General features: G+C 41.6%; 2 protein-coding genes across 3 annotated transcripts in view; both read left to right on the plus strand.

Annotated features, from left to right (window-relative positions):
* Positions 1-116: 116 nt before the first annotated feature.
* LOC125309473 (zinc finger protein 41-like) lies at positions 117-4,732 on the plus strand. Of its 2 annotated transcripts, none has more exons than XM_048266424.1 (4): positions 117-497; positions 1,639-1,718; positions 2,426-2,510; positions 3,416-4,732. In XM_048266424.1, exons 1-4 carry the CDS (start codon positions 200-202, stop codon positions 4,219-4,221), a joined length of 1,269 nt encoding a protein of 422 aa, XP_048122381.1. In that variant the 5' UTR covers positions 117-199; the 3' UTR covers positions 4,222-4,732. The 2 variants fall into 2 exon arrangements, with proteins under 2 accessions (XP_048122381.1, XP_048122382.1); XM_048266425.1 differs by having other exon boundaries at positions 3,419-4,732.
* A 1,624-nt stretch (positions 4,733-6,356) lies between these two features.
* LOC125309278 (zinc finger CCHC domain-containing protein 2-like) overlaps positions 6,357-27,761 on the plus strand; it is a gene marked incomplete in the record, with an annotated part of 52,962 nt that continues 31,557 nt past the window's right edge. Inside the window, 3 exon segments of the mRNA XM_048266077.1 lie at positions 6,357-7,332; positions 11,130-11,241; positions 11,877-11,947. Coding sequence (XP_048122034.1) covers positions 6,553-7,332; positions 11,130-11,241; positions 11,877-11,947 — 963 coding nt within the window.

Consider the following 27,761-nt stretch of genomic DNA (forward strand, 5'->3'; position numbering starts at 1 on the left):
AGCGCCATCTAGTGTGCTGGAATATCCGATTATCAATCTGAATTCGTCTTCCATGGCAATAGGTGGCGACATACAGTTTCTATTACAGTTTTTCAGTTGTTTTCGCCTCCGAAAGAAATGGGGATGAAGAATCAACCAGACAGTGGACCTATGCAGTGGACACATTTAACATCAACAACCTTAACCTGATCTGTGCATCATGATCACACGGTCTGAGTCTCAGTTTAAAGGTAGAATTTCATCGATACTTCAAGTGTTGGTGGAAGCAGCAGTGACAGAAATATGTGAGCTTATTGACCTCGAAGTTGCTACTTTACGTGCTGAGTTGTCGGTGTGCCGTTCAGAGAAAGGCTCTGCGAGAGGAAAGTTACAGTCTACGGAGGAGAATATTTCTTTTGGAAATGGACGTGAATTTGGAACTGCAGACAACAACGACACTTTACCACACGACATTGCTGGTCGTGAACAGGCCGAGAGGAAATTATTCAGGAACCAGGGTCAGTATGTTGACAATCCCCCCTCTCTCTCTTGTTTGTCACCCTCCTCATTCCCTGTGCTGAAAAAACAGGATAGACCAGCTGCATCTCCCCTGCTGGTCTAAGCTAGTTTTTGCTGCTGCGCGCTGGTTTTTGTTGCAGATGACATCTCACGAGGCTGGTTTGGATCAAAGCCTGGTTTATTTGAACGAGTCAGCTCGTGTAAGGCTAGTTGTCTAATAGAATTTTGTGCCATTCCATGTCAGGTCACATATTGTTGTTGCTGTTCATTCCTAGATATCATTTTTCAATTTCAATATTTAATTTCACTTATAGAGCGCCAAAACATTACACATGTCTTATGGCGCTTTACAGAATGTTAGGTAGCCTATATCATGAATAGGTCCCAAAACCTAAAATACTTTTTTTACCCAAGTCCTCCATGTCATAAAATGGTCAAGGTATGTTTTTGCATGACTGTTTAGGATTTAGCTGGTTTGACCAGCGTATCATGACCTTTGTTGTTCGTGTTGCTGGTTCCACTTAGCTGGTTTTTCTGGTTATACCAGCATGACCAGCTGGTGGCCCAGCCAGCTAAACCATCACAGACCAGCAAGAACTGGTATAAAACCACCTAAGACTTAACCTATCTTAGACCAACTAAAACCAGCTCCCAGCATAAGCTGGTTTTTACCTGGGGGTTTTTCCAGCAGGGTTGAAAAGTACTATTCATAGCCAGCCCAAATGTTGTGGGTTGGAAGACAAACATGTTCTCAGTATGACTTGAGAACATGTTTGTTTTGTTACTGTATGTAAATTGATTTTAGTGTTGGTGCTTTATGATAGTGTTCCAGTGTAGGCGTAGAATCATCTGGTGACATGCACGACTGTTCAGTATCATACATTTTGTTCCAAGGCAAATATAATGTTGTTTTCAAGTGAAATCATCAATCAGTCAAGCATCTTTTGGATCAGTGTCCTCCCTGACTTGCTTCAGAAATAAACATGTTTGTCTTTAATAGATATGCCATTACATTGTATGTGTGTGTAAAATATATGCTTATAACAACGTAACCTTAAATGCATTGAGAAATTGGGCATACTGTATGCGGGATGCAGAGATGGCAGCTAACCTGCTTGTGTATTTTTGTTGACCGTGTAGGAACTCCCAAAACCTCACAGCCTTGCGCCCTGTGGAATCAGCAGAGTGGCAGTGAAGATGGCAAAAGTGCCCCTATTGAGGTATGGACGTGGCACACCACACAGATGGGTCTTGTCTTGATATGGACCTGAAAAACAAGCGTTCTTGGTATTCCTGATATCTATTCAAAAAAGCAGTGATGAGAGAACAAGGTACGGTGTCCATATTCAAGTGTCAAACATCAGATGAAAAAGCATCAGGTCTCAGGAAACCCTCTGTCAGGTTTATGGAATTACACAGTCATGTCTCAGACATCAGATGAAAGGCCATCAGGTCTCAGGAAAAGCTCATGTTTATGGATAAAAATAAGGGTCAGGAAAATCTGTCAGATAAAACTGCATCAGGCAAAATGGCCTCAGACGAAAAGCTGTCAGATATCAGACATCAGATGGATGTCCTAATATGTACACCGTAACAGAGAGATTACTACCACTTGCCAAAAACTATGGTCCTGAAGTAAATGAAAGTGTGAGGTTGAAAAAGATAGTTTGGGGTGTCTTCATTTCTTTCTGAAGCCATGCTTTGCTCATTTCCTTCTGAATACCAGATAGATGGACAAAAATGTTATTATAAAAGAATGAAAATGAATATTTTAAAAAAAAATATATTATTATTTGGCTTGTTTATAGCTGATAAATGAACACACACACACATACATGGAAAAACAGTAACATTAAGCTATAGTGTTATTTTTGTGAAAGTCAAATTGCAAAACATGATTGGAACTTGGCTTTCTCTCCTTCTGCAGGGCACAGAATTGGATGCTGTTTCAGTCAAAAAGGAAATGCTGGAGGATTCGGAGCAGTCAAACAAAGCTAGAGACAAACAGGATGGTAAGATGGCTAATAAGATGGTGATATTTCTGTTTAGTATAAACTCAGACTGTATCAGGAAACAGCCAATACGATTATAGTCAAAACAAATCCAATGTATACAGTATGTGTAAATATTTGAAAATACCAGAATTACAACACACTACAGAATCATAGACCTTTTAGAATAGAGTACCGAAGTGTGACATTCTGTTTCCATGACTGCAGTGTCACTGGATCTAAACAAACTTTCGAAGTGGCATCGACAGCATTGCATTTAGACATGTGGCATCATTTCTACCTCACAATTTATTTTAAATGTAGGCTACAGCTATTTAAACGTGTTTTACCTGCTAGGCAGGGCTTATCCACACAACACGGATTCCCTGTGAGGTGTAATAGTAAGAAACAAAATCCTAGTGGATATTTCACGTCTTATCAAATGCTGACAGCTGTTAAGAGTGTTGTTTTTTGGCACAAAAATAAAGCCAAGACTCGTCTGTGAATTTAAGGAGTTTAACCACATGCTGTGAAGTTATATGCAGGTCTCTTTTATGGAGGAAAGCCATGCTAAAATAAAACTCTATAGTCACAAATTTGATCGTGTTGGTATGAATGTTGTAGAATGTGATTCCTACAGTGTAAAAAAAAAAATATAAGTCTTGGAAACGTTGTAAAATGATTTAAATAGATTAAGAAAGCCACCGCTATGGTCATCACTATGGTTAGTTTGATTTGTTTAGATCCAGTGAAATTGCTGCCTTGACAATGCTACATCATGGCTTCGGTACTCTATTGCAAGGAGATAGAATCTTGAGGTCCAAGGCATTGACATTTTCAGTGAATAACCTCTGGAATTGGAGAGGAAAACATCATAATGATCAAGACTAAAAAACAATAACACAAAAGCCTTGTGTTCCTCTCAGCAGACACGTCCACGGTGGCAATGGCCCTCCCTGATCCTAATGAGGACATGGGCTCTTCACCAAGCCCCCATACTGGGTTAGAGTGGGCTACCTCGGAAGCCTCAACCCACCTCAGCACCAAATGTGGCTCCAAGTCTGAGCCCGTCTGTGACCGGTCCACTCACGGTGTCGCGGCTGCCGGCAGCAGACCCAGCTGTATGGACTGTAGTCATGAGAGTGAGGATGACCTGCACGAGTGGGACAGCGCTGTGGCCGAGAAGCATTACGCCCAGTCGGCCCAGCTGGCACAGGACGTGGACCTGCAGCGTGAGCAGGAAGAGGAGGAGCATGGCGGTGCATATTTAACACATTGGACCGACCCGGCGTCTCCACCAAGAGGTCCACCTCAAGCCCACCACTCGATGCAGTATCTGCATGAGGAGCCGCCAGACCCGATGGGGGGCTTTGGTTTGAATCTTCCCCCCGGGACCAGCGACTTCCACAATGTCCGGGGAGACCTTTCCGGAAGTCACCTGGACATGGCTGTCCACCATGGCGCGGACCTCGAGGAGAGGTACATCTGCCCCATGTGTGGCAAAATCCTGCGGACTGACCGAGCGTTGCGGGCTCACATGAAGGACCACACCACGTTGCACATCTGCAATCACTGTGGGAAGAGCTTCGCCAGGCTGACCAACCTCAGAGTGCACCAGAACATCCACATGGGACTGAAGCCGTACACCTGCAAATTCTGCTCCAAGAAGTTCAGCGACCCAAGCAACTACAACCGCCATAAACACCGCTGTCCACAGTCTGGCCATACCTAGATTACCTAGCTCCTATTGGTCTGAAAACCCTATGCCTAGCATATTATGTGTTGGCAGGTAGTAGTAACTGTCATTGTGCCTTGTTACAAACTTCTGAAATTCTAACATAAGCTTGTGGTCCAGTATCATGTCTGTGGAATCGTTAGAAAGAGAGTTTGGGTATTACAGATTCTCAGACATTGCTGAAACTACACACACAGCAGCTGATCATGCACTCAACGTTGGACTTTCCAGTAAAATCGTATTTATTGTCAGGATGTCAACAGTACACATAGCCAGCCATGTTATTTATTTAATACAGTACAATAAGGATTTTGCATTTTATTGTAGAGATGTTTTTTGCTCATTTTTTACTAATCCTTCCAGATTTCTCTGTCCTGTTCTGATGTACATTTCCTGTCACATAGACACTTGTTTGTGGGAGTAGACACACTCCTTGTTGCATGGTCTCAGAGCCACACAGAGTCTCTCACCATTAAATAGCTGAAATGGTTTTGAATTTTTTATTGAATCGTTTGTGTTTCCTTGTGTTTCCTTGATTCCTATTAATTCTTAACAACATCTTAATCTGTTAGCTATTACTGCTGAACATGTTTCCCATTTCTCAAGAATGAATGAATAACAAAAGTTTAATCAATTTGCGAAAATACTGTATTAGACAGACTGAAAGCACAAACTTCATGTGGATGTTTTGATTCATACCACCTACCTAAACATTGCTGCAAACCAAGACACCCATTCATGGAAAGGGTATTGACAGTGGCCTCTTTCAGCAAGATAATTATTTGATTTGGTGGCAAATATTAGGTAGTCATAATGTTATGTCTGATCTATAAAAATGTACCAACTTGTATTTAATTGCAATGCTGTTACTCCCCTAGGAAATCAAAGGTGAATTGAGAATTTGAGTGTGGTGTCAGTCATGATGATTTGCGTACTCTCGATCAAATTGATTAGTAAAGTAGCATTGACAAGTGCATTCATAGATATGTGGACTTGTTGTATAACTGTGTTGTCCATGACTTGCCTACTCATTTTCAAAACATTGCTGTCTGCTTTACATGTCATTGGTGTGAATAAATGAAGCTCAAGTAATTTGTATGATGGAGATACAGGTCGTTTGAATAGATATGTTAAATCAGTAAATCAGGTTTCTTGGCCAAGTATACTTGCGTATACAAGGAATTTGGTCTTTGCATTTATCCCATCCATGAATTAGTGAACACACAGCACACAGTGAAGCACACACTAACCCAGAGCAGTGAGCTGCTTTGCTACAGCGGCGCTTGTGGAGCAGTGAGGAGTTAGGTGCCTTGCTCAAGGGCACTTCAGCCGTGCCTACTGGTCGGGGATCAAACAGGAAACCCTCTGGTTACAAGCCCGCAGAAGAAATGTCTGTTTTTGTTATTGTATTGTTCTTGTATTTTGATGTATACATGTAAGACAATGGTCTCCATGACAGATAACCGATATAAGCCACGCCCCTTTTTGACACACACACACACACACACACACACACACACCTGTCGCTGCGCACAAGTATCAACAAAGCACAGTCAGCTTCATACGAACAGTCTTCTTTTCTCATTAGCGAAATATCATTTGTCATTACACTTCCCCTTGTGTGTGTGTGTGTCTCTGATCCAGGGAAACATTCTCTTCTTTAGGCCTCCAGAAAACATTTGATTACACGCTTACTCAGTAGAGGGAGCTAAAGCAACCTGCTTCATTGGGAGAAAACACATCGTTCACTTTCAAAATTCCCACTTTCAAAGTTTTCAGCCGCACGAGGGCAGTGTTGTCTCATGATTGGCAGAGTCTCTGACGATCAGTCTACACAGGGATTTAGTCCATATTATGTGGTCAAAAATAAAGGACGGACTGTAATAATACAGGATATACAACATGTTTAGATCACTCAATGAGCGAAAACCGCAAATCCACTCAAATAATTTCGTGGACGGAAACAAAGTTAGGCTCGAAGCAGAACTAGGAGAGAATCTGTAAGTTTATACCTCTTTTACTGTCTATGGTTTATACCTGGGGACGTTTAGGACCCAGCTGAGGCTTCAGAACGCAGACAGAGGAATGGAGGAGGAGTCAGTGAATGATTGACGTGACATCTCAGGGCAGAGTAGAGTGGTTGAGTAAACGGTGAACTCTTTAGCAAGCTACAGCTATTACTACCGAGTGTCACTGTGACTATTACAAAAATACGGTTATCTTAGGTAGTTCTTGTCGTTTGGATATCATTAACAGTGAGTACGACGGGGAAACAATGCATTTTGATCCTTAATTTTTCGCATCTTTATCGTTCGACCAGAGCTGATAATGCTTAAAATGAAGCTGCCCATAAGAACGGCGGAGGAGGAAGGCGACGATACGGCCGAGTACGAGCAAGAGCAAACCAAACATATACCAAGGTCTGTCTCTCCTTCGTCCTTTGAGAGACCTCGCGAATGTTCTGGAGAAGGATACCCTTTTCGACTGACCAAGGAAACTGTGTTTGAATGGTTTGGCTTACACCTAAACTCTGCGAAGCGTATTGAGTTCATGTATGGATTGCTACATATGTGCCAACCCCTGGAGCTCCGCTTTTTGGGATCCTGCTTAGAGGACTTGGCCAGGAAAGATTACTACGTTCTTCGGGACTGTGAGATAAGAGCGAACAGTCCAAATGACATGGGGCTTTTATCAAATGTGATTGACCCTGTCATGAGGTCCAAACTGCTAGTCTACTTATCTCTCTTGGGATCTGACAATAGGGAATGTGCGGGTATACTATTTCGCATTTTGAGCCATGTGGATCCCGCCCTGTGCTACAAAAACTATGGCCTTCCCATTTCTTCCTTTAGGGACCCCCAATTTCTACCCTTTCATCCTCCGTGTGAGGATGGGGATGAGTACGGGCAGTCAGAGCAGGGTTGCAGGCCGCTTATGGACACAGGGGCCGGACTCCTAGAGCAACTTGCATTGCTTTTCACTATGGCTTCGTTACACCCAGCCTTCCCTTTTCACCAGAGGGAGACGCTCCACGGGCAACTGGAAAAAGTGGAACTTGCGATTGACGAGCAAACTAAACTTCAGAATAAACAATCCACTAACACACAGGTAAATACCAGACTTAAGAATGTCTATTTAAGGTAACAAGTTGTTCTAGCGTTACTACACAAAATCGTTACTCGCAAGATCTTAACCTGAGCCAGACAGAATGTTCTAGCTAACTTTTTGGTGTTGACACAAACCGACCTTGCTAGTTGCAGGTTAGGTTACCCTAAGGTGCTATTGGTTAGCTTTTGGTTATCTTTCACCTCTGATACGATGTCGTAGTACTATCACTCTGACTTGATACTTTGCCAAACTGTTCGCTGCCAGCTGTTTTGTCATACTTGTGGAAATTCGAAATGTATAACGTTAAGTTAGATGTTTAAACTGAGAACGAACTATTGACAACGTCATCGTCCAACCCTAATGTAACTTTACATCCAGCTAATGTTTTCAGATTATGTGATTTAACTTGCAAATGTTTTGCAGCTAAACTATATTTAATGTTAACGTTACATAATCAACTAGCCATCACCTTGCAAGTTATAGTGATATTGGTTAGCAGCTAAAGACTTTCAGTTATGTCATCGTTATAGTTCTGTTAGCAAGCGTTAACGTTAACTTGTGCATACATGTCTGTCAAGTTATCTCATTTTTAACCAAGTTGGCTGCTTTAGTTTGTGTTATGTAGCTGCTATTGGTTGGTTAAGCAGCAGTCTCGTTTGGTTGTTGATAGCTATGCATTTTCCCCCATTGAGCACCGTGCTTTGGTAACTGAGCTTCTGTCCGAGCTAACGTCACTAGCAGCTATGCCTCCCTTACACAAGTTTGAGGTTGATGAACTGGGATCAGGCGGCTAGGTTAGCATAGTAGCTAGAAGCTCATTTCCCTTCACACAACACACAACAGTAAAAATATTACACCCATAGTACAGCAGTACCATGTTACAACACAAAAATACTCCGTCACACACACAAAATAAAACAAATAAACACAGTAATGATAATGAGTCATTGCCAGAGGAAAGCATAATTTATCCATTGAAGACCCCTAACCAAAAATAACTTGCCATATTATACCATATTATTTGGGACATACTGTAGAAGTACTATAAGACTAGACAAAGTCTTGTCTTTGTCTAGACTTTTCTTTGGAGTGCGAACCACTTACAGCTTCATCTTTAAGAGTAAGAAGCATCAAGCTGGTTAAAGAGGTGATTAGGTCATTGAGAAATGTTTTGGTCTTCTCACATTCAAAAAGAAAGATGTAACAATGATTCATCCGTGTTTCCACAGAAGGAACAAATAGTGTCTATATTTGGCTACAACAACATTCACAGAATACCTTATAGAGAATTTTAAAGTGAACCTCCTTTACTTTATTTGCTAGGAAAAAGCCAAGCTTTTTGCCAATTTATGTATTGAACAAAATATCTGCGATAGAATTCCCCCCAGGGCGTAATTCTCTGAAAAATCTGACACAAATGTTTTATCATTTTTTCTATCTACTATTAATCCTGGTGTATATCCGAACCCCTTGTTATAGTTCTGCAGGGTGTATCCAGAAAGCTACACGTGTAGCTTTCTGGATACACCCTGCATATGTTGCTGGCATCAAATTTAAAATAGCATATATTTTCCATGTAATAGTCCAAATTTTCATTTTCAACATTTTATATGTTGTCTATGTCCTTTTTACTGCTAAATATGGGTTTACGAGACTTGTATTATCATCACACTGTTTTTATTTGCATTTTACACAACGTCCCAACTTTTTCTGTTTTGGGGTTGTACAAGGGATTGCATTGTCCCCGGAGCAACTTGGGGTTAAGTGCCTTGCTCAAGGGCACAATGGTGGAAGCCAGGAATTGAACTCACAACTTTCAGGCTACTGCACGCTAGCACAGCTCCTTAGCCACTACATCACCGCCTGATGTAATATAATTGTCATTGATCGAAGAGTCTACATTCTGATACACAAAACCCACTGGTTCTTCTCACATAAATCCACCTGCGACTTGCCCCATAGGACTAGTGAGGGCCAGTTTTCAGTTGTGCCAACACATGAACACCAGGATAGGCAGCTTAACTTAGCCTGTATATATGTTAGCTGGTAGCTGTTATGTCTGACTTAAAATCACTTTAATAAAATTAAATGGTGGATTATACAAAATAAGATGTTAAAGGTAAGAAGGAAAGTTGATGATTGGAATGGATAGTAAGGCAACACCAACCTTGGCATCAGATTTTGAGCTCTTATTTTCAAGTCATCATATTTTTTTGTCTTCGTCGTAAAACTGTACTATTGCACTGTCAACTGCACTATTTTGGTTTCTTTATAACTATGACTGAATATCCCACACCATGCGCAGCACCTCTTTATGCAGCTTTGAGGTTTTGGATCTCACAAAAGTATGTACTGTGTTTAAACCTAGTGACAACAGTGGACTTTTTATTTCCCCTCTGAGACTTACCCTTTCACCCTGACTAACCAGCTGACAGCTGAAGATATTTATTCTGTGCATTTTTAATCATTATCTCTCGTTTGGCCCCTGACCAGACTGTAAGCTAGTCAACCTTGCCAAAGGCTGTAGATGCATGATTGGAAATGTCATTAAATGTCAGACGTCCACTGGTGAGAAGAGAAGACGAGCTCTTTGACCACTCACTGCAGATTGTCTGTGTGTGTGTTTACAGTGTGTCTGTAGACAGGTGGAGGGCAGTCTAGTGAGCAACTGGCAGCGGCCTCTTTCAGCTTTACCTTTGCCACCCTGCAAATACCTTGTCTCATAAAACATGAAAGGCCACGCAGCGAGGTTACCGACTGACACACAACCCCATCCCTGAGAATTAGATTACCGCCCACCCCACTCCCAGCAGTTGCTGGTTCATTGCGGAAGGCCCCGACTCTGTGGCCATGAAGGAATCCTATCCTGCCAAAACACGCAAAGCACACTGTTATAGAACATGACACGTTTCTGGCAGTCACCCCTCCATTATTGGACGTGTGAAAATCCTCACTCACTGTGTGTGTGTGTGTGAGCGTGAGAGAGAGAGAGAGAAATAACTATGAATGAATAGTAAGTTGGGCCCATGCTGGACGGCCATGGCCTATTGGAAATGGGTAATGATTCGTGTAATGGTAGATTGGAATTGCCAAGAGTAGTACGTTACTCTGTGTGAATGGGTATTAATTGTACGTGCAGATGTGCTGCTAGATAAGCACCCCTGCCTGCGGACAGGGCCGACCTCTGTAGCCTTGTAACACCTAGTGCTCCATTACGAGAGCAGCACTGCCAGGTTGTTGAGTTAATGAAGAGTATGTTGAAATCAGTGCCTGGCCCAGAGCATAGTGGGGCAGCCTGCAGGAGAGGATAGGGGTGAGGTGGCAGCCTGCAGGAGAGCCTGCCTCTCTGGTCCAGATATATTACGTTAACTCACGGTGAATTAAAAACCATTTTGCCACAGATGTCCGGTCGATGTCAAACTCAATCAGGAAAAAAAACGTGTAGGCTCTAAACAGCTCATGGATGTACTCAATCCTCACTATTTCCATATGTTGTAATAAAAATCATTTTGTAGACTAATCCTTTTTTGGTAAGGAGAGCATGGAGGGAGTATGAATTGGCCTTCGTCAAGTTATATTGCCTTTCCACTGGACTTAAAAAAGCAAGTCCAGGAAGCCACAAGTGTATTTGTCACTCAGGCTGGCGTCTAGCGAGTGGCCACCCACGCGGACTGCTGCTACTGCTGCATCCATGACTCCCACTTGTATTTATTTATTTATTTATCCATAGCTCTCTTTTCCCTGATTCAGCAACGTTTTTTCTGTGTTGACTGATTATTTCTCCCCTTTTCTCCCAGAACAAGACACTAAGGTCAGAGTACCTGTCCTCCGTCACTGAGGCCGACGACACTGAGAGGAGCCAGACGCTCTTAACCCCCCAGTCCCCCCCCAGGAGAACACCAAGAAAAGGTGAGAGTTTAAACCCCACACACACACACACATTCTCGGAGTCGTTATATATGCAGAATCTTTTGCGGTTGTGCAGCTTACTAAGTACAGTATAGGTCAAAGGTCACTAGGCATTGGTATGCCAAATAGTCAGGACTGTTGATATGTAGGATGTTGCACACGTTAAAGAGTTGTTTTCTACTGAAAGTGCCTCCTACAGCAAGCATGAGTTTCAAATAGGACTGCTCGATTATGGGGTTGGATACTCAATGGTTTTGGAATCCTTGTTGCAAAACAGAATTCAGCGGAATTATTTTTATATTTTGAGTATGTTGTTTTCATGAATGTTCTAAATCATAACTAAAATCGATTTCATTAATTGCACAGCCATACTTTCCAGAACCATTCAACTTTAACTGAAAAGTGTATGCTGTTGATCTCAAAACAAACAGTTGGAATGTTATTATTTACAAGTAGTGCGTGGCAACATCTAGTCTATGTATTGCACAATTTAAGAGTCTTTGCCCTGTGTGCATTTGATCTCATTCAGTAACAGCTCTCTCTATGCCATGTTTGATGTCGTATCTGAAAGATTATACTGTAGTGAACAGCAAGTTCCAGTGCATTGTGTGTGACTGCTGCCTCTTTCTTTACAGCTGTTCATATAGAGAAAATAGTCCTGAAGGGTATCTCACGGACCAGGTCTGACAGGGAATACAGTTTTGAGGTAAGCAGTCTTTCTTTAAGTCATGCTCAGGATCCAGTTTAAAGGTAAAATATGGACATCATTGTCTGGTGCCTGGTGTTTGTGGGTCAATGACGTATAAGGTTTTTCAATAGGCCAAATTTAAAATTTAAAAAATTAGAATTTCTGTTGCAATTGTTCAAACACTAAGAATGTTGGGTATACGAAAATCTATATTACATTTTCAAATAAAGTGATTTTAGTATTTTTTCATGAGGATGAATTGGTTGCGGCCTTAAAAAATGTCATGTGGTGCGAGTCCATAAATTATCTTAACATTAAATGTATTTCCTTAACATGCTTAAAATTTTGTTTACAAGTTTTTAATAATATGAAATGTTTAATTCAGAACGTAAAGTGAAGAGATGGGGCAGGAAAGGTATTAAGATGGACAAAGATGCATGGTTGGATTAGCCTGGGTGTTCCCATGCTGCCTTGCGCGCGATTTGATTCACGCTGCTAAGGCATCCTGGAGACCATGGAGCAAATTTTCGCCTGAGATAGGGGACCAATCACAGAACAAGGGGGAAAGCAAGACGATGATGAGCTATGCACAGACGCATTTGATAGACATCCGTGGCACCCAATAAACGGATCTGGGCATTTTTTTCAAATACGAGAAAATTAACGTTTGGTTCCCAGACCACGTCTCATTGAGAAGTGGTGGCGCTAACCAGGCTATGGTTGGATGGAAAGGAAGAGAGAATAAAGGTAAAGATAAATTAAAAGATATACAGACTGACCGTGGCAGAATGAAAGCTTTTTTGAGTAAAATAGTGAAACATAGATGTTAGGCTAACTAGATTTGGAGGCTAGAAGATAGACAGACGATAGATAAATAAAATGATAGATTGATGGTGTGATAGATAGTGATCTGTAATGGATAGTGTGTTAGTGGAATAGTTAGCGTGATAGATTGTATGTGATCACATTGTATGTGATGGATACAGTGAGTGAGAGAAATGTTTAAAAGAGAGAAATGGAGAGTGTGTGTGTGAGAGAGAGAGAGAGAGAGAGAGAGATTGTGTGTTTGTGTGTGTGAGAGAGAGAAAGTGATACAGAAATGAAATGGGGAAGCTTTCAGAGTATGGTAAAATAGCCTAAATAAAACAGTAAAACAAACAAATATGATGATGTTGCCCAATCACTAATAATATAACAAATAAAAATAAACAAAACAAAAATAATGGTAATAAAATCCTAGATTACAGTGTTAACACCACATTTGTATGGTGTTGATAATAAGTGAAACAAATCTTTCTTGCTGAACAGAACACAGTGGGAGGAATAATTGATAAATAAATAAACATTTACCAAAGTAAACTTATGTTTTTTTTTTGTTGCTTTTTTTGTCATTATAATGTACCAAGAGTTAATGTAAACGGTTGTTTCTGAAATATTTGAAAATGTACTCTAAAAGTATAAGTATATATACTCTTTTGATCCCGTGAGGGAAATTTAACCCAACTCTGCATTTAACCCAATCCGTGAATTAGTGAAACACACTCAGCACACAGTGAACACACAGTGAGGTGAAGCACACACTAATCCCGGCGCAGTGAGCTGACTGCTACAACAGCGGCGCTCGGGGAGCAGTGAGGGGTTAGGTGCCTTGCTCAAGGGCACTTCAGCCGTTCCCACCCACTTTGAATTCATTTGAAAAATAAAAGTCTGAAAATGGCAGTTTCTTGATGGTTACACCACATGATGTTTGATAAAGTTGACGCCCTCGGACAAAGTTTGTTTGTATAATATGATGGACATAAAAATCTAAATGCTGTGTACCGGTAATTTTCTACAGAGCTACAAAACACTTTTGGATTTTCACAGCTCACTGCGCCGGGATTAGTGTGTGCTTCACCTCACTGTGTGTTTACTGTGTGCTGAGTGTGTTTCACTAATTCACGGATTGGGTTAAATGCAGAGACCAAATTTCCCTCACGGGATCAAAAGAGTATTTATACTTATATTTAATTGTAAAGAAGTTTCCCAAACAGCAGTCATGGTGGGATGGTCGCACCACATGATATTTTGATACTTAACATAAGAGAAAAATGACATACCTAATGATTTTTGATGTGCAGCTGTTATTTTAAAGGTTGGAAACTTGTGGCTTACCATTTGCTGATTAGTTCCTGTTAAGTGTTTGACCTTTGACCCTGTGGGCCTGAGGTAGCCCCGTTTCCATTTGCTGATTAGTTCCTGTTGTAGTGTATGACCCTGTGGGCCTGGGGTAGCCCAGTTTCCTGTGACATATCCTGTGCCTGTGGCATTCTGTGACTGTGTCCAGTAGAGAACTGTTTCCAACAAGGAGATGCTAAAGGTTGCTCAGGGCTCACACAGGAAGTAGAGCAGGGGGTTAGAGTGGGGATGAAGTGCTTGGGGGCTGTCGGATGGCTGAAAATGTCTAGATGGCCAAACCTTGCACACTCCACATTGTCTCGGATAGAGATGTCCCGATCCAGCTTTTTGCATTTCTGATCCGATACCGATATTGTAGCTTTTAGCATCTACCGATACCGGCCGATCCAAGCATGTATTAAAGATTAAAGATATTTACTTATTTTGTTGTTATACTCATGCTGAAAAGGGTTTTACTCTTAAGAACAACTAGCCAACTTAATTAGGTTAGTTTGAATAATCCACAATGGTTGGTAATGAGAAGCTGACCTTTTTATTCTTAACAGGGTTAAATATTAACACAAAATATACAAAATAATAAACAGTCAATTAACCACACAAACTGAATTGGCAGTGAGTGTAAACCCAGGCTTAAAAAAGCCATCAGTGTAAACAATATTGTAAACAATATAAAATTATATATAAAAGCAACACACACAAAACCTGAGTAGAAAATAGTCAAATTAACACACACACACCGAATTGGCTATAACAACCCAAATAACTGTCACGCCTTCTACAGTATTGCTATCTCCACACTTTACTGCTCCATCTCCATCTCCCCTTCCATTTCTACTGTTTGCCCTGGCTGCAGTCTAGATAGATAGATAGATAGATACTTTATTGATCCCCAGGGGAAATTCAAGAAGTCTGAACATGATGGGGAGATTCTTCTTCACAAAGGTGATCATTTCAACATGCTCAGGTGTCAGCCTGCTCCTGTGCTCATCAATGATAAGTGAGAATGCGCTAAATAGCGAAACTGATCTAGAGGTTGACTAGATTAGTGCAGCTTTTGTGGACCACCAGGAGAGGATGCTCTGTAGCAGGGGTGTGGAGGGCGAGGCGTTGGGGAGGGCGAGGGGTTGGGGAGAGTTGTGTTCCATAGAGCATAGCTGGCTGGCTGGCTGACTTCCTGTTTGGAGTAGTCAGTCTGCACGCACGTGCAACATGCTGATGGACTTAGAATCTAGTGGGATTATTCTAATGGTATGGGGCGGGGTGTGTGTGTATTGGGGGATAGCTTGTTAGATGTTTGTGGCCTTCTGTGACACATTCAGAACAGGATGTGTCTTTGTCGATGCATGCTTTTTATCCAGCAACTTGTGATGTTGGTTGGGATTCCCCTGCTGAGACAGAGCTGCACAGATTGGCTTTGTTGAGATGATGGAATCAGGGGGCCTGCTAGTGAGCCACTGAGGAGCGGGGCCTAAGAGATCCCATGCTGAGTAGGAGCTTTCACAGACGTCTCCCAGCTCCTCTCCTCCACATCATTTGCAGCGTCGTTTAAGCCTTTTAGTGGCTCTTAAGGTGGCTCGCGGGGTCGCCCCCCCTGCAGTTGACCACGGCCGTGTAAGCCACGCCGCCAGGCCAAGCTAACCTCCGACCTCCGCTCAGCCCCACCAGGTCTTCTCTCTCCACTCTTAGAGGTCATTCACTCACTAGCTATCAGCTTGATAAATCTGTACTTTCTTTCTTTCGTTCTGGTTTACTTTTTCTGCTTTTCTATTCTTGGCTCTGGCTCTCTCTTTTTTTTTCGGTCATTCTGTCTTTCATTTTTTCTTTCTTTCTTTCTTTCTTTCTTTCTTTCTTTCTTTCTTTCTTTCTTTCTTTCTTTCATTCATTGGATAAAATGCAAGCTTTCAAAATAATTGCTTTCGAGTTGTAGGTTAAGTTGACGCTCTTTCACCGAGTCTAACCTACTCCTTAACGTGATGGCTAATGTGATTCGGTGAAGCGGCCTCTGTAGTTTAATGTTAATGAGCCGGTGACTAAATGGATGCCTAATGTGCAGTCTTATTCTGGAAAGGAAGCGTAATGACACATTATCCAGCTGACAGCTCCACAGCAGATTACAAGTTGTCAGTATTTCCACAGTCAGGCTGTACAAACTGCTTGCTGCCACTTTCATTTCAGTAGGAAAAGAAGCATTGGTTCAGGAACAATGAGCAGTTTTGTTATGAAACCTAAAATAAAAACAGTGATATGAATAAACAATGAAAGCATAGGCTATTTTTTTTATCAATATTGGGCTTTAAGCACTACGACTACAACACAAACATGTTTAATGTGCTGGATTATGTCTTAAAGAATTCATAGGAAATGATTCCGATTTTTCTCAATCTTCAAAAAAAAAAAAAAGCAAATCAGTCTAGTGCAGTCATTTGTTGTGCAAGGCAAAAAACACACTCAACCCTAGACCTGCCGAGGCCTAGTTTTGTGTTAGCACTGGAGGCCTAATGGAAGCACAAGCAATAGCTGACTAGCGGCAAAATCAGTGTGTTGAGCTTGGGACCTTGATCTCTCCCCTTCCCTGCCCTGTCCCAACCCCCATCGCCCCCCACGCCCCCACACAGTCTACATAATCATGCTGAGTCACTAAGCGCTTTCAGATATAACCTCCGGAGTACATGCGGAGGTTTGTCAAACGGAGGTCCTACCCTTCGGATGATTCAGATATGATGCTAACCTGTGGACCTAATACTGACCTTATACGGACGTATGTGTGAACGACATACACGCACATTACAGAATCTCCGTGTGGTTGTCGAGTGAGGGGCGGGGGCTTGTAGAGTTCACAAGATGCGAGATATGACGCAGAATATATACGGCCACTGTCTGTCACAGCTGCTTTTTGTTTACAAAGAGTAGCCTATGCATTATGTAGGCTAAAGAAGAGAAATCTATTGTGCGTAGGCTAATATTTGAAGGAGACTAGTCAAGTAAGCAAACAGTATTTGCATGTGTGCTTCGAATAAACACATTTATCTGTTTTTAACGTTATGTACCAGAATTACTTGGCTATAGAACCACATCTGGTTTGCGTTGGAGAGAGAGCATGCACAAACTTTATGGTAGGCCACCAGCCAATTCAGTAGGCTAACTCAAGACTTCAAGACCATCATACAACGTTTTTAAGCAACAAACAAAATAGCCTACTAACATAACAGTGAAGTTGTTGTTTTTTCATGGTTTATTTTTTCCAAAAGCATCCTCTCCCCATGTGTCTATTGCATTTACGTAAGGAGCTTGGAACAAAGTTGGCTTTTCTTCATTTTCATTTTCTCTAGGCATATATGCTCAACAAATATCAGCGAGCTCAGCGAGGTATCAATGAACAGAAAACCGTGTTGGCTAACAATTTATTAAATACTCCTGTTATTGTCGTCAACGACGTCGCTGTAGGCTACTGCCTTTTCAGCGCCTTCTGCTTATGGTGATTCAGTCTTTTGTTCTTTTGTTTGCTCAATTCGTTTGGCCTTGTCATGCAGTTGTAGGCTACAACGTCTCTTGGCGTTCCCTTCATGTGTTCTATCAAGATGTTGTATGCCCTCATGGACAGTAGCTCAGTGATGTCTGCATCTTTCCAGGTCGGAGATTTTCTGGACAGCAATATGCCACTCCATCATAACACTAAGTCAGATAACCACATGGACGCATCGAAGAAACGTCACCAACAACCCTCTCACTAGGTGTAAATTTTAACGCATGTTCTACGCCTCGTTCAGACACAGCACATTTACATAATGTCCGGAGGAAATACTAGGGGGGTAGTAGTAGAACAACCGGCTAAATTTGGACGTCCATATGACCGGTTATGTCGTTCAGATATACGGCCCCACCGTTTAACATCGGCAGAACCTCCGGTCTTACACGTATGTCTGAAAGCGCTTACACTCTATGCTATCCCATCATGCCATAGTACCCTTATCCAACAGCCTCTGAATGATATAACTTTGCATGCTGCTAAACCCAGACCTTTACCCCCCTATCCCTTTGGGGTCAGTCGTGGCCTACTGGTTAGCGCTTCGGACTTGTAACCGGAGGGTTGCCGGTTCGAACCCCGACCAGTAGGAATTGCTGAAGTGCCCTTGAGCAAGGCACCTAACCCCTCACTGCTCCCCGAGCGCCGCTGTTGTTGCAGGCAGCTTACTGCGCCAGGATTAGTGTGTGTTTACTGTGTACTGAGTGTGTTTCACTAATTTACGGATTGGGATAAATGCAGAAACCAAATTTCCCTCACGGGATCAAAAGAGTATATACTTATACTTATACTTACTTATACTATACTTATACTTATACTTATCCCAAAACGCTAACAGCCTCTGAATGGTATTACTTTGCATGCTGCTAAACCCAGACCCTTAACCCCCCCATCCCAAAACGCTAAACCCAGACCCTTACCCATCCCAAAAAGCTAACCTCAGACCCTTACCCTCTTACCTCAAAAGCTAAACCCAGACCCTTTTAACTCATTGAATGCCAAGCTGTTTTCGGGAGCTTTGTCTTAGAGTGCCAGCTATCTAGACCATTGTTGATGATGTTTGTACAGCCACAGCATATTCTGTGTTATAGCTATGAACACATACAATAGCTCGATTAAAAGGTGAGACTTTAAGCCTCGGTGGGTGCAAACCGTGTATTTCTACACGCCTCTGTTCCTGAGAAATCCCAAGCTAAACAGTGGCTAGTTTTCACCAAAATTGCTGTTTTTTTCTAGAAATGGAGATATAACGTCTTTCATGAAATATGAAGTGTTGCCTGTTACTTACTTGTGTGAACTTTCCGGGAAGTGATCAGCGAGACCTGGCGAGACTGCCACCTAGTGATAGACCCACGAAAATGGCCTGGTTTTGACCTGACGTGCATGCGTCACTGATTCGACCCAAAGCGGCAACCGAGTTATGATAAAATGTCCAGATAAAATGTCCAGATTGTGCGTTTTCATGAGGTTTACGATCATCATATATTTCATTTCCATTCATCACAGAGTTCCCAAAATCACATATAAGGTGTGTTAGAGTGTCTAGTTTCGTAATTTAAAAAAAAAAACTAAAAACGTAATATTGCGTTTTTGGCACTCAACGCATTTTGGCGCTCAATGAGTTAATACAGGGGATTAAAAAATGTACCCCTCATTGCACATTCGAGGTCCCTGTGTCCCCCCCCTGTTTGGCTTCGCTCATGCAGCATGCAGTATGAAGCCACCTGTGAGGGGTGTCCCCCTGGGATCTTTTTCCCCCAACGTGGGGTGTGTGCCAACATGCTGTTTGACATGACGGATATGGGGGGCAGAGTGTCTAGCAGTCAACCCGCTAGTCTCCAGGGGGCTCTAAGTTCTATGACATGCAGTGCACAGTGCCAAGTGTTCGTACTGATCGCTCTAACTAATGCTAATGTAATGAATTAGGCATAACACCATGTTGCTCTAGCTAATGCTAATGTAATGAATTAGGCATAACACCATGCTGCAAGCAAACTGTGGTGCTTAGCAGCACATAGACCAGGAAGTCCTCAGTACATGAATTCGGTGACACCATTTCCACGAGACTTCTGAAAATCATAGAGGACTAGAGGACAAACTCTTATTTAAAGTCGACCTTTGTCATGTTCCTGTAATTGTTAAATTATTTGTTAATTGTTAAATAAAACGTGACCAGAGGCGGACAGAGTACACAGCTTCATTACTTGAGTAAAAGTACAGATACCCTTTGTTAAATTTTACTCAAGTACAAGTAAAAGTACAACAGTCAAATGTCTACTTAGGTAAAAGTACTGAAGTACTTGTTTTTAAAAGTACTTGAGTATCAAGAGTAGTCTACATTTTCTAAATATTGCATTACTACTGCCACAGTGCTCACATTTATGTACAGAAATGTCTGACATGGAGTTATGAAAAATGTTAATGTTAATACCTTGGAGAATGTAAAAGGAATTGAATCAAGTCATTTTCATCTTTTCACCATGTTGCCAGGGATGGGCAGTATTTCTAATACATGTATTTAAAATACAAAATAGTATTTTGTAATTGAAACACTTGAAGTGAAAACTATCATTAACTTGTTCAGAAAATTGAAATAGTCTGGCGAGGTGGGGCCTCAGGTTCCCGGGATGGATCTGCTGCGTCTTCATCCATTGTTTCGTCTATGGCTTCGTCTCTTATCTAAATCTGACCATGGAGTTGACTTTGGCGGAAAGCTGAAGGTGATTGCTGATAGGCTGTCTCAATCAGTGGCGCACAATCCAATCACGTTTGAGAGGGAAACAACAAATTGAGGGTTTCCGAGATTTTTCTAAGTAATGGGTACTCTCGGTTATGGATAGAAATGTAGTGGAGTAAAGAGTACAATATTTGAGTCATGAGTATTCCCCAAAAATGAAACTCGAGTAAAGTACAGATCCCTCAAAACTGTACTCAAGTAAATGTACTCCGTTACTGTCCGGCTCTGAACGTGACACATTATTCAACTGTTTTCTGCTACTTGGTTTATTGACATGTTGCTAGGCACAAACAAAATTGGCATCTCTGCCTCTTCTCATAGCGTGCATTCCGCAGCACTGTAGCCGTATGTAGTGTGTGGTGTGGATTGAACTTACTGCCCTAGGTGTCACTGCTGTGATTTGCAGGGTCAGGAGGAACTCGGAGTTTTTGTGTGAGTATATTTTGTATGTGACTCCTGGAGATTAAAAGATGTAGAAAGCCATATAGAAACGTGTTGTTTTATGTCATGCAGAAAGCCATGGTTTTCGCACAAAGAAGTGTATGTGACGAGCTCAGGGGCATAGCCCTGTTCGAAGTATGTTGGCTCGCATCATTATCAATGGGGTTCGATCCAGTGCTCTTGCGCTCTGTGCTTTTTCTCTTTATTCCCTTAATGAAATATGAAATAAATAAATCCTTGAGACAGTCAGGGTGGCAGCTCTGTCAACATATTTTTTCAGCCTTCTCAGGTCTGTCTGAGATTGCCCCCTCTGGTACTGAATCTCTGTAGTGGCCAATGTTGTAAAATCTTTGTCTGTCTGTCGGCCACTTTCAGCTCGCTTCGGCTCGCTCTCTCTCTCTCTGTCTGTCTGTCTGTCTGTCTGTCTGTGTCTCTCTCTCTCTCTCTCTCTTTCTTTGTCTCTCTTTGTCTCTCTTCTCTCTGTGTGTGTAAGTGGCTTGCGAATATTCCTGGTGGCTTAAACCCAAGTGATTAGATGAGTCACAGGCTTGTCTGTCTGTATAATCACACACTGATGGACCATTATATGCCTAAATTGTTGTGCTGGAGTCCACTGTATAGGTGTCAGCCAAGTAACAAGAAATTGCTTAAGAATGATTGAGTTAAATATCTGTCATATCCAGAGGGGACATCCTTATTGATGGTCTGGCTTGAGTTTGTGCTCCAAATGTTCAAAACACATTTATTCTTACAGGTTAAAGCCTGCATATCCGATATCATCAGGCCCATGTTGTACAGGTTAAAGCCTGCATATACGATATCATTAGGCCCATGTTGTACAGGTTAAAGCCTGCATATACGTATCATCAGGCCCATGTTGTACAGGTTAAAGCCTGCATATCCAATATCAGGCCCATGTTGTACAGGTTAAAGCCTGCATATCCGATATCATCAGGCCCATGCTGTAGGGCATTTTTCAACAGTTTCTAGTTCCTACAGTAGTAAGTCTGCATAATGCCAAGATGTCATTAGTCATGTAATTATATGGTCATATGACTTTGTGGTGTAATGGTCATGTTGGCTTGACTCTAATATCATGGAGTGCTCCTGATCAATAACTCAGTGTGTGTGTGTGTGTGTGTGTTTGTGATTTTCTTTTTAATGACCGTTTCAGTGGGGGTTTTTTTTGTTTGTTTTTTCTGTAGCATGACTGTCATAATATTTTAGCATGTGTGCTAGCCTGATACTTATGTCAGTAGAACAAGTACTGGACTTGACAACTCAACTCCTACTCAAGCGAGTAGGACGCATTTCACACTGCTCCTGCTTCACCTATCCTTTTAGCAATTTCCACTCTTTTTCATTCTTTTATTTCATTTACAAGCTAGTTTAGCAAAGACAGTGAAACCAGTACATTTAAATCTGAAACTTTAGTGGTTAGTTTTTTACTTTAAATGAGCCAGCCAAGTCAACGAGCAAAACTGAACGGCAATTCACCTTGAAGTTGGATTAAAACAAAATCGCTCCTCCGGCCAGAGACCCAGGAGATCATGCGAAAATGTACTGAGCTAGAACAGAGGATTTCTACTTTGGAATCAAAGATGCATGCCCTTCCATCAACGACAGATGAACTACGAGGGCATCTCATGAAGTGAGTACAGCAACTACTGGAAATGCAGAGAATGTAACCCAGCAGTCTAATATCACTGCTAATAGAGCAGATGAATGCATCGACCTCCCAAAGGGAAATGTGAGTACAGAGCCTTGGCACAGGCAAGGTGCCAGACCAAAACAAAAAAAAGCGTAATACAAGAACTGTAATTACCTCAACACCAGTAAATTCAGATGTTAACTTCAGGCCTCAGATCAGAAATACAGGCCGATCAGCAAACTACTACAGGGCTTGTGGTCCTAAGGGAAGCCCACAGCCCCTAACACTATGGAACAGATTTGAATGCCTCCGGGACGTGAGAGAGGAATTTCCCAGGAACAGACCCAAAGCAGGCAGCGATCAAACCACAACAAAAGAAAGATGGGCACAGACAAGAAGCAGCACTCGACCCCTATTCATCCCACAACCCTCGCTTCTAGGCTTACTTTGCTTTGAGACATATAAATGGGGAAAGGATGATTGTATGTTGTTTCCCAAATGCTTCAGTGTCTGACACAAAAACAAGCTTGCAGAACTGGTGTCAAAATATGCAACTATCAAAGCATCATCATTGTGCATGTTGGAGCAAATGACATCTACAGAGAACAGCTGTATGTCAAAGAAGATTTCAAGGAACTTTTCTCGCCCTATATGAGCTTGGAATACAAATTTTCATCAGTGGCCCACTCCCAGCAGAGGGAAGCTTTGTATTTTCCAGACTATTCAGTTCAAACACCTGGCTCATAAAAACATGCTTTTCAGTTGGGATGAATTTTATTGACAATTTTAACCTTTTTGGAATCGCAGGGAATACTTCAGACCAAATAGCACAGAGCTGAGTTGGACTGGGGCCAAGATCTTAACCGAATACTATCACCTCTCTCCCGCACCCAACATTTTTTCTGCCAACCTTGAGCCGAGCCTCTGATAAGCGCTCAGTGGCCATACAGACGGAACAAGCGGATGACATCAACAACTCAGCTAAACCAAAACACTCTGCACAGGCTGAAACAGAGATATGCCCAACCTCCCCTGCTGTGGGGCCCTCTGATAACCACCCGCTAGCCTCCACTGAAATGCAGACCTTGGAGAAACATAAACAACCAGCTCAACAATGCCAAGCCATGTCCACTGGACAAGATAAGATGGGTGCTGCTAAAATGACTCAAAGTCAATCACTGGCGTCAAACTCCCTGGAATCTCAGCAAACAAATGGATGTGATGAGCATGAGGAGATAGCACCTATCAAAGCTGCTGAGAGGATATCAGAAAGGAAGGGTCATGTTGTAACACCAGTACCAATACCCCTCCCCACCTCCGTCGTCTCCTTGTCACCACAAAGACACAACATGGAATACACTACTGGAATACATGCTGAAAGCGGAGCATCTGCAACAAACTTCCCAGAACCTCAGCAGGCAGATGGAGACTCTGGATCAATTTTCAACCCCAACCTCCTTGATTTCCCATCACCACCCACACCCAATCACGTCCCCACCCAATCAAACTCCCCAGGCCACACAAACCCCCCTAATCTCCCATCACCATCCCCACCCCTTCATCCCACCACCCACTCAAACTCCACAGGATCCCCTGAATACCCATCACCATCCCCACCCAAGCACATGATGTTCCCTGCAAGAATGGAGAGACTGCTACCAGTAGCCATGCAGAGTTTTACTAGCCCAAGATCATTAGCACCAAAGAAGCGAAGGGCACCTCCACCCCCTCGCCCTCCCCCTCCCCGTTTAGAAGGATCTCTTAAGCAGCAGCAACCTCTTAGTTCATTTTCTCAGCCGGCATATAGCATGGAATGTGCAGTGGAAAATACAGATGGCAGCAGCAGGGGACAATTATATGATTGTATTGCATGATATTCTCAGGGTCCCTGCAATATAAATGGTACTGACAGTAGTTTTGAGAACATGCCGGGACCCAGTAAGCCCATGACATTCTCTATTCCTGTATTGACAAGAAATAGAACACAAATGCATCGAGCTTATAGGGTAAACCAGTCCAATCTCCTACCCGTACCACATCAACCTCAGATTTCCCCCATGGATCATATTTCCCCAACACTTAAACTAACAAAACTAGCACTCCTAAATATCAGATCTCTTTCAAACAAATCATTCTTAATTCATGATCTAATTTGCACACACAACCTTGATTTTTTACTTTTAACTGAGACATGGTTAGATCAAGCAAACAGTGCTGCTACTCTCATCGAATCAGCTCCCCCAAACTTCAGTTTTTTGAGTGCTACCAGAGCAAATAAAAGAGGTGGGGGGATAGCCACAATTTTCAAGACGTCTTTTCAGTGCAATCAGTCGTCATTCGGTGACTTTACTTCATTTGAATATCTGTGTGCATGCATTAAGTCTTCTCCTCAGATTTTATTACTGACAATTTACAGGCCTCCAAAACATTCAGCTAAAGTTTTTCTTGAAGAGCTAGGTGAACTGCTATCAGTTGTTTGCATAGAGTATGACTGTCTTATTATATCAGGGGATCTAAACTTGCATGTGGATAATCCTGAAAACAATTATGCCAAGGAATTCATTGCACTAATCGATACTTTCTCCCTAACACAGCATGTACAGGGGCCAACACACTCTCTCGGCCATACCCTCGACCTTGTTATCACAAAGGGTCTCGATGTCTCTACAGCTGTTAAAGACCTGGCCTTATCTGATCATTTTTTTTTTTTTTTTGATGTGTCTATGTCCCCACACACTCAAAACACAGCTATGATGGTAAAAAGGAGAATCATAAATGATCAGACAAGTGCTCTCTTTGAGCAAGCACTTTCACTAAAGTCAAGTCAACTGTCAGACTCTGAAGACTTATTTGATCACTTTAATGCAAAATGGCAAACATTATGGATGACATTGCTCCATTACAATTCAAGAAAGTTAAGGACAAACAGAAAGCACCATGGAGGCAAAATCCAGCAGTTAAACTTCTAAAAAGAGAGTGTAGGAAGACTGAAAGAAAATGGCGTAAATACAAACTTCAGATCCACTATGAAATCCATAAAGAGATGCTCCGCACATATAACTCTGAAATATGCAAAGCAAGACAGTCTTTCTTTTCTAACATTATCAATAGAAGTTCAAATAACACTCGTATTCTATTTTCAACTGTTGATAAGTTAACAAATCCCCCCTCACAATTAGCACCTGAACTTCTCTCAACTAATAAATGCAATGAGTTTTCATCTTTTTTAAAGGTAAAATTGACAAAATCAGACTCAACATATCTGCTCAATTACAAATTCAACAACCTGAACTTCCAGCAACAAACAGAGGGAAACTAAACTTGATGTCAGAGTTCAGCTTGATAGACTACTGAAACACTTGAAAAACGGTACAGAATCTCAGCCCTTCCACATGTGTCTTAGACACTCTGCCTACCAATTTCTTCAAAACTGTTTTTCACCTCATAGCGCGGATGTCCTTCAAATTGTAAATGTATCATTGCTGTCTGGCACTTTTCCTAAGTCACTGAAAACAGCTGTTGTAAAGCCACTTCTCAAGAAGAATAACCTGGATGCCTCCATGCTAAACAATTACAGGCCCATATCCAATCTACCTTTTATTGGCAAAATTATTGAAAAAAGTAGTCTTTAATCAATTAACCACCTTCCTAACATCAAATGGGTATTTTGATTACTTTCAGTCTGGTTTTCGGGCAAATCACAGCACTGAAACAGCTCTCATTAAAGTTTCCAATGACATACCAACACAGATTCAGGTAAAACATCAGTCCTAGTGCTACTGGACCTTAGTGCAGCATTTGACACTGTTGATCACAATATTTTACTACACAGACTAGAACACTGGGTTGGATTTACAGGCATAGTTATCAGCTGGCTAAAATCATATCTACAAGAAAGGAGCTTCTTTGTTGCCATCGAAACTGTACCTCAACACCAACGCCCTTGACCTGTGGTGTTCCCCAGGGGTCGATCTTGGGGCCACTATTATTCAACCTCTATATGCTCCCACTTGGACAAATCATTCAAAATAATTTGATTTCATATCATAGCTATGTAGATGACACACAAATTTACTTAGCTCTATCACCAAACAACTATGGTCCTCTTGAATCTATGTGTCAGTGTATAGAACAAATCAACACCTGGATGTCTCAAAATTTTCTTCAGCTGAACAAAGAAAAAACTGAAGTAATTATATTTGGTAAAATGAGGAAAGACTTAGGGTTGCCACTCTCCTTGACACAAAAAGGGTTGAAGGCAAAGGATACTGTTAAAAACCTTGGTGTATTAATTGACAGTGATCTAAATTTCAACAGCCACATGAAAGCGATAACTAAATCAGCTTTTACCACCTCAAAAATATTGTCAAACTCAGAGGGCTGATGTCAAAACATGACTTAGAAAAACTCATTCATGCATTTATCTCCAGCAGGGTTGATTACTGCAATGGACTGTTCACAGGCCTTCCTAAAAAGACTATTAAACAGCTTCAGGTGATACAAAATGCAGCAGCTAGGACTCTAACAAAAACTAAAAGAACTGACCACATTACTCCAATTCTTAAGTCCTTGCACTGGCTTCCAGTAAGTCACAGAATTGACTTTAAAGCACTATTGCTTGTTTATAAATCAGTAAATGGAGCAGGACCTAAATACTTGTCAGACATGCATCAGCAGTACACACCTTCTCGTCCTCTCAGGTCCCAGGTGAAAAACCTGCTAGTAAAACCTACAGTTAGAACTAAACATGGTGAAGCAGCTTTTTAGCTGCTATGCGGCTCAGCTGTGGAACCAACTTTTCGGATGACATTAAAAGGCCCCAACTGTAGCCAGTTTTAAATCTAGACTTAAGACCAAACTGTTCTCAGACGCTTTCTGCTAACTGTGCCGAGTTACAAATTCTGAATCTGCCTCGATAATTATTCTACTTTGTCTTTTATTACTTTTTTTACTACTTTTGCCTTTGTTTTTGCTTACTAATTATTCTTTATTTTTAAATGATTTTACCTTGTGTTTTATGTTTTCTTTTTATTATGATCTTTACCTTTTAACTATTCTTTGACTATATTGCCCTTCTATGCTTTTATTTGTTATTATCATTTGGTTTTGTTTATGTAAAGCACATTGAATGACCTCTGTGTATGAAATGTGCTATATAAATAAACTTGACTTGACTTGACTTACCAGGTGGCCAAATAAGGCTGATTTACTGGACTTACCAGGTGGCCAAAGAAGGCTGGTTTTAGAAACACTAGTTAGAAAACACTGATTAGAAAAGTTCTTCCAAGTAAATGACATGACT

The sequence above is a fragment of the Alosa alosa genome, chromosome 16, assembly GCF_017589495.1.
Source record: "Alosa alosa isolate M-15738 ecotype Scorff River chromosome 16, AALO_Geno_1.1, whole genome shotgun sequence".
In the NCBI taxonomy this organism is placed as follows: domain Eukaryota; kingdom Metazoa; phylum Chordata; class Actinopteri; order Clupeiformes; family Clupeidae; genus Alosa; species Alosa alosa.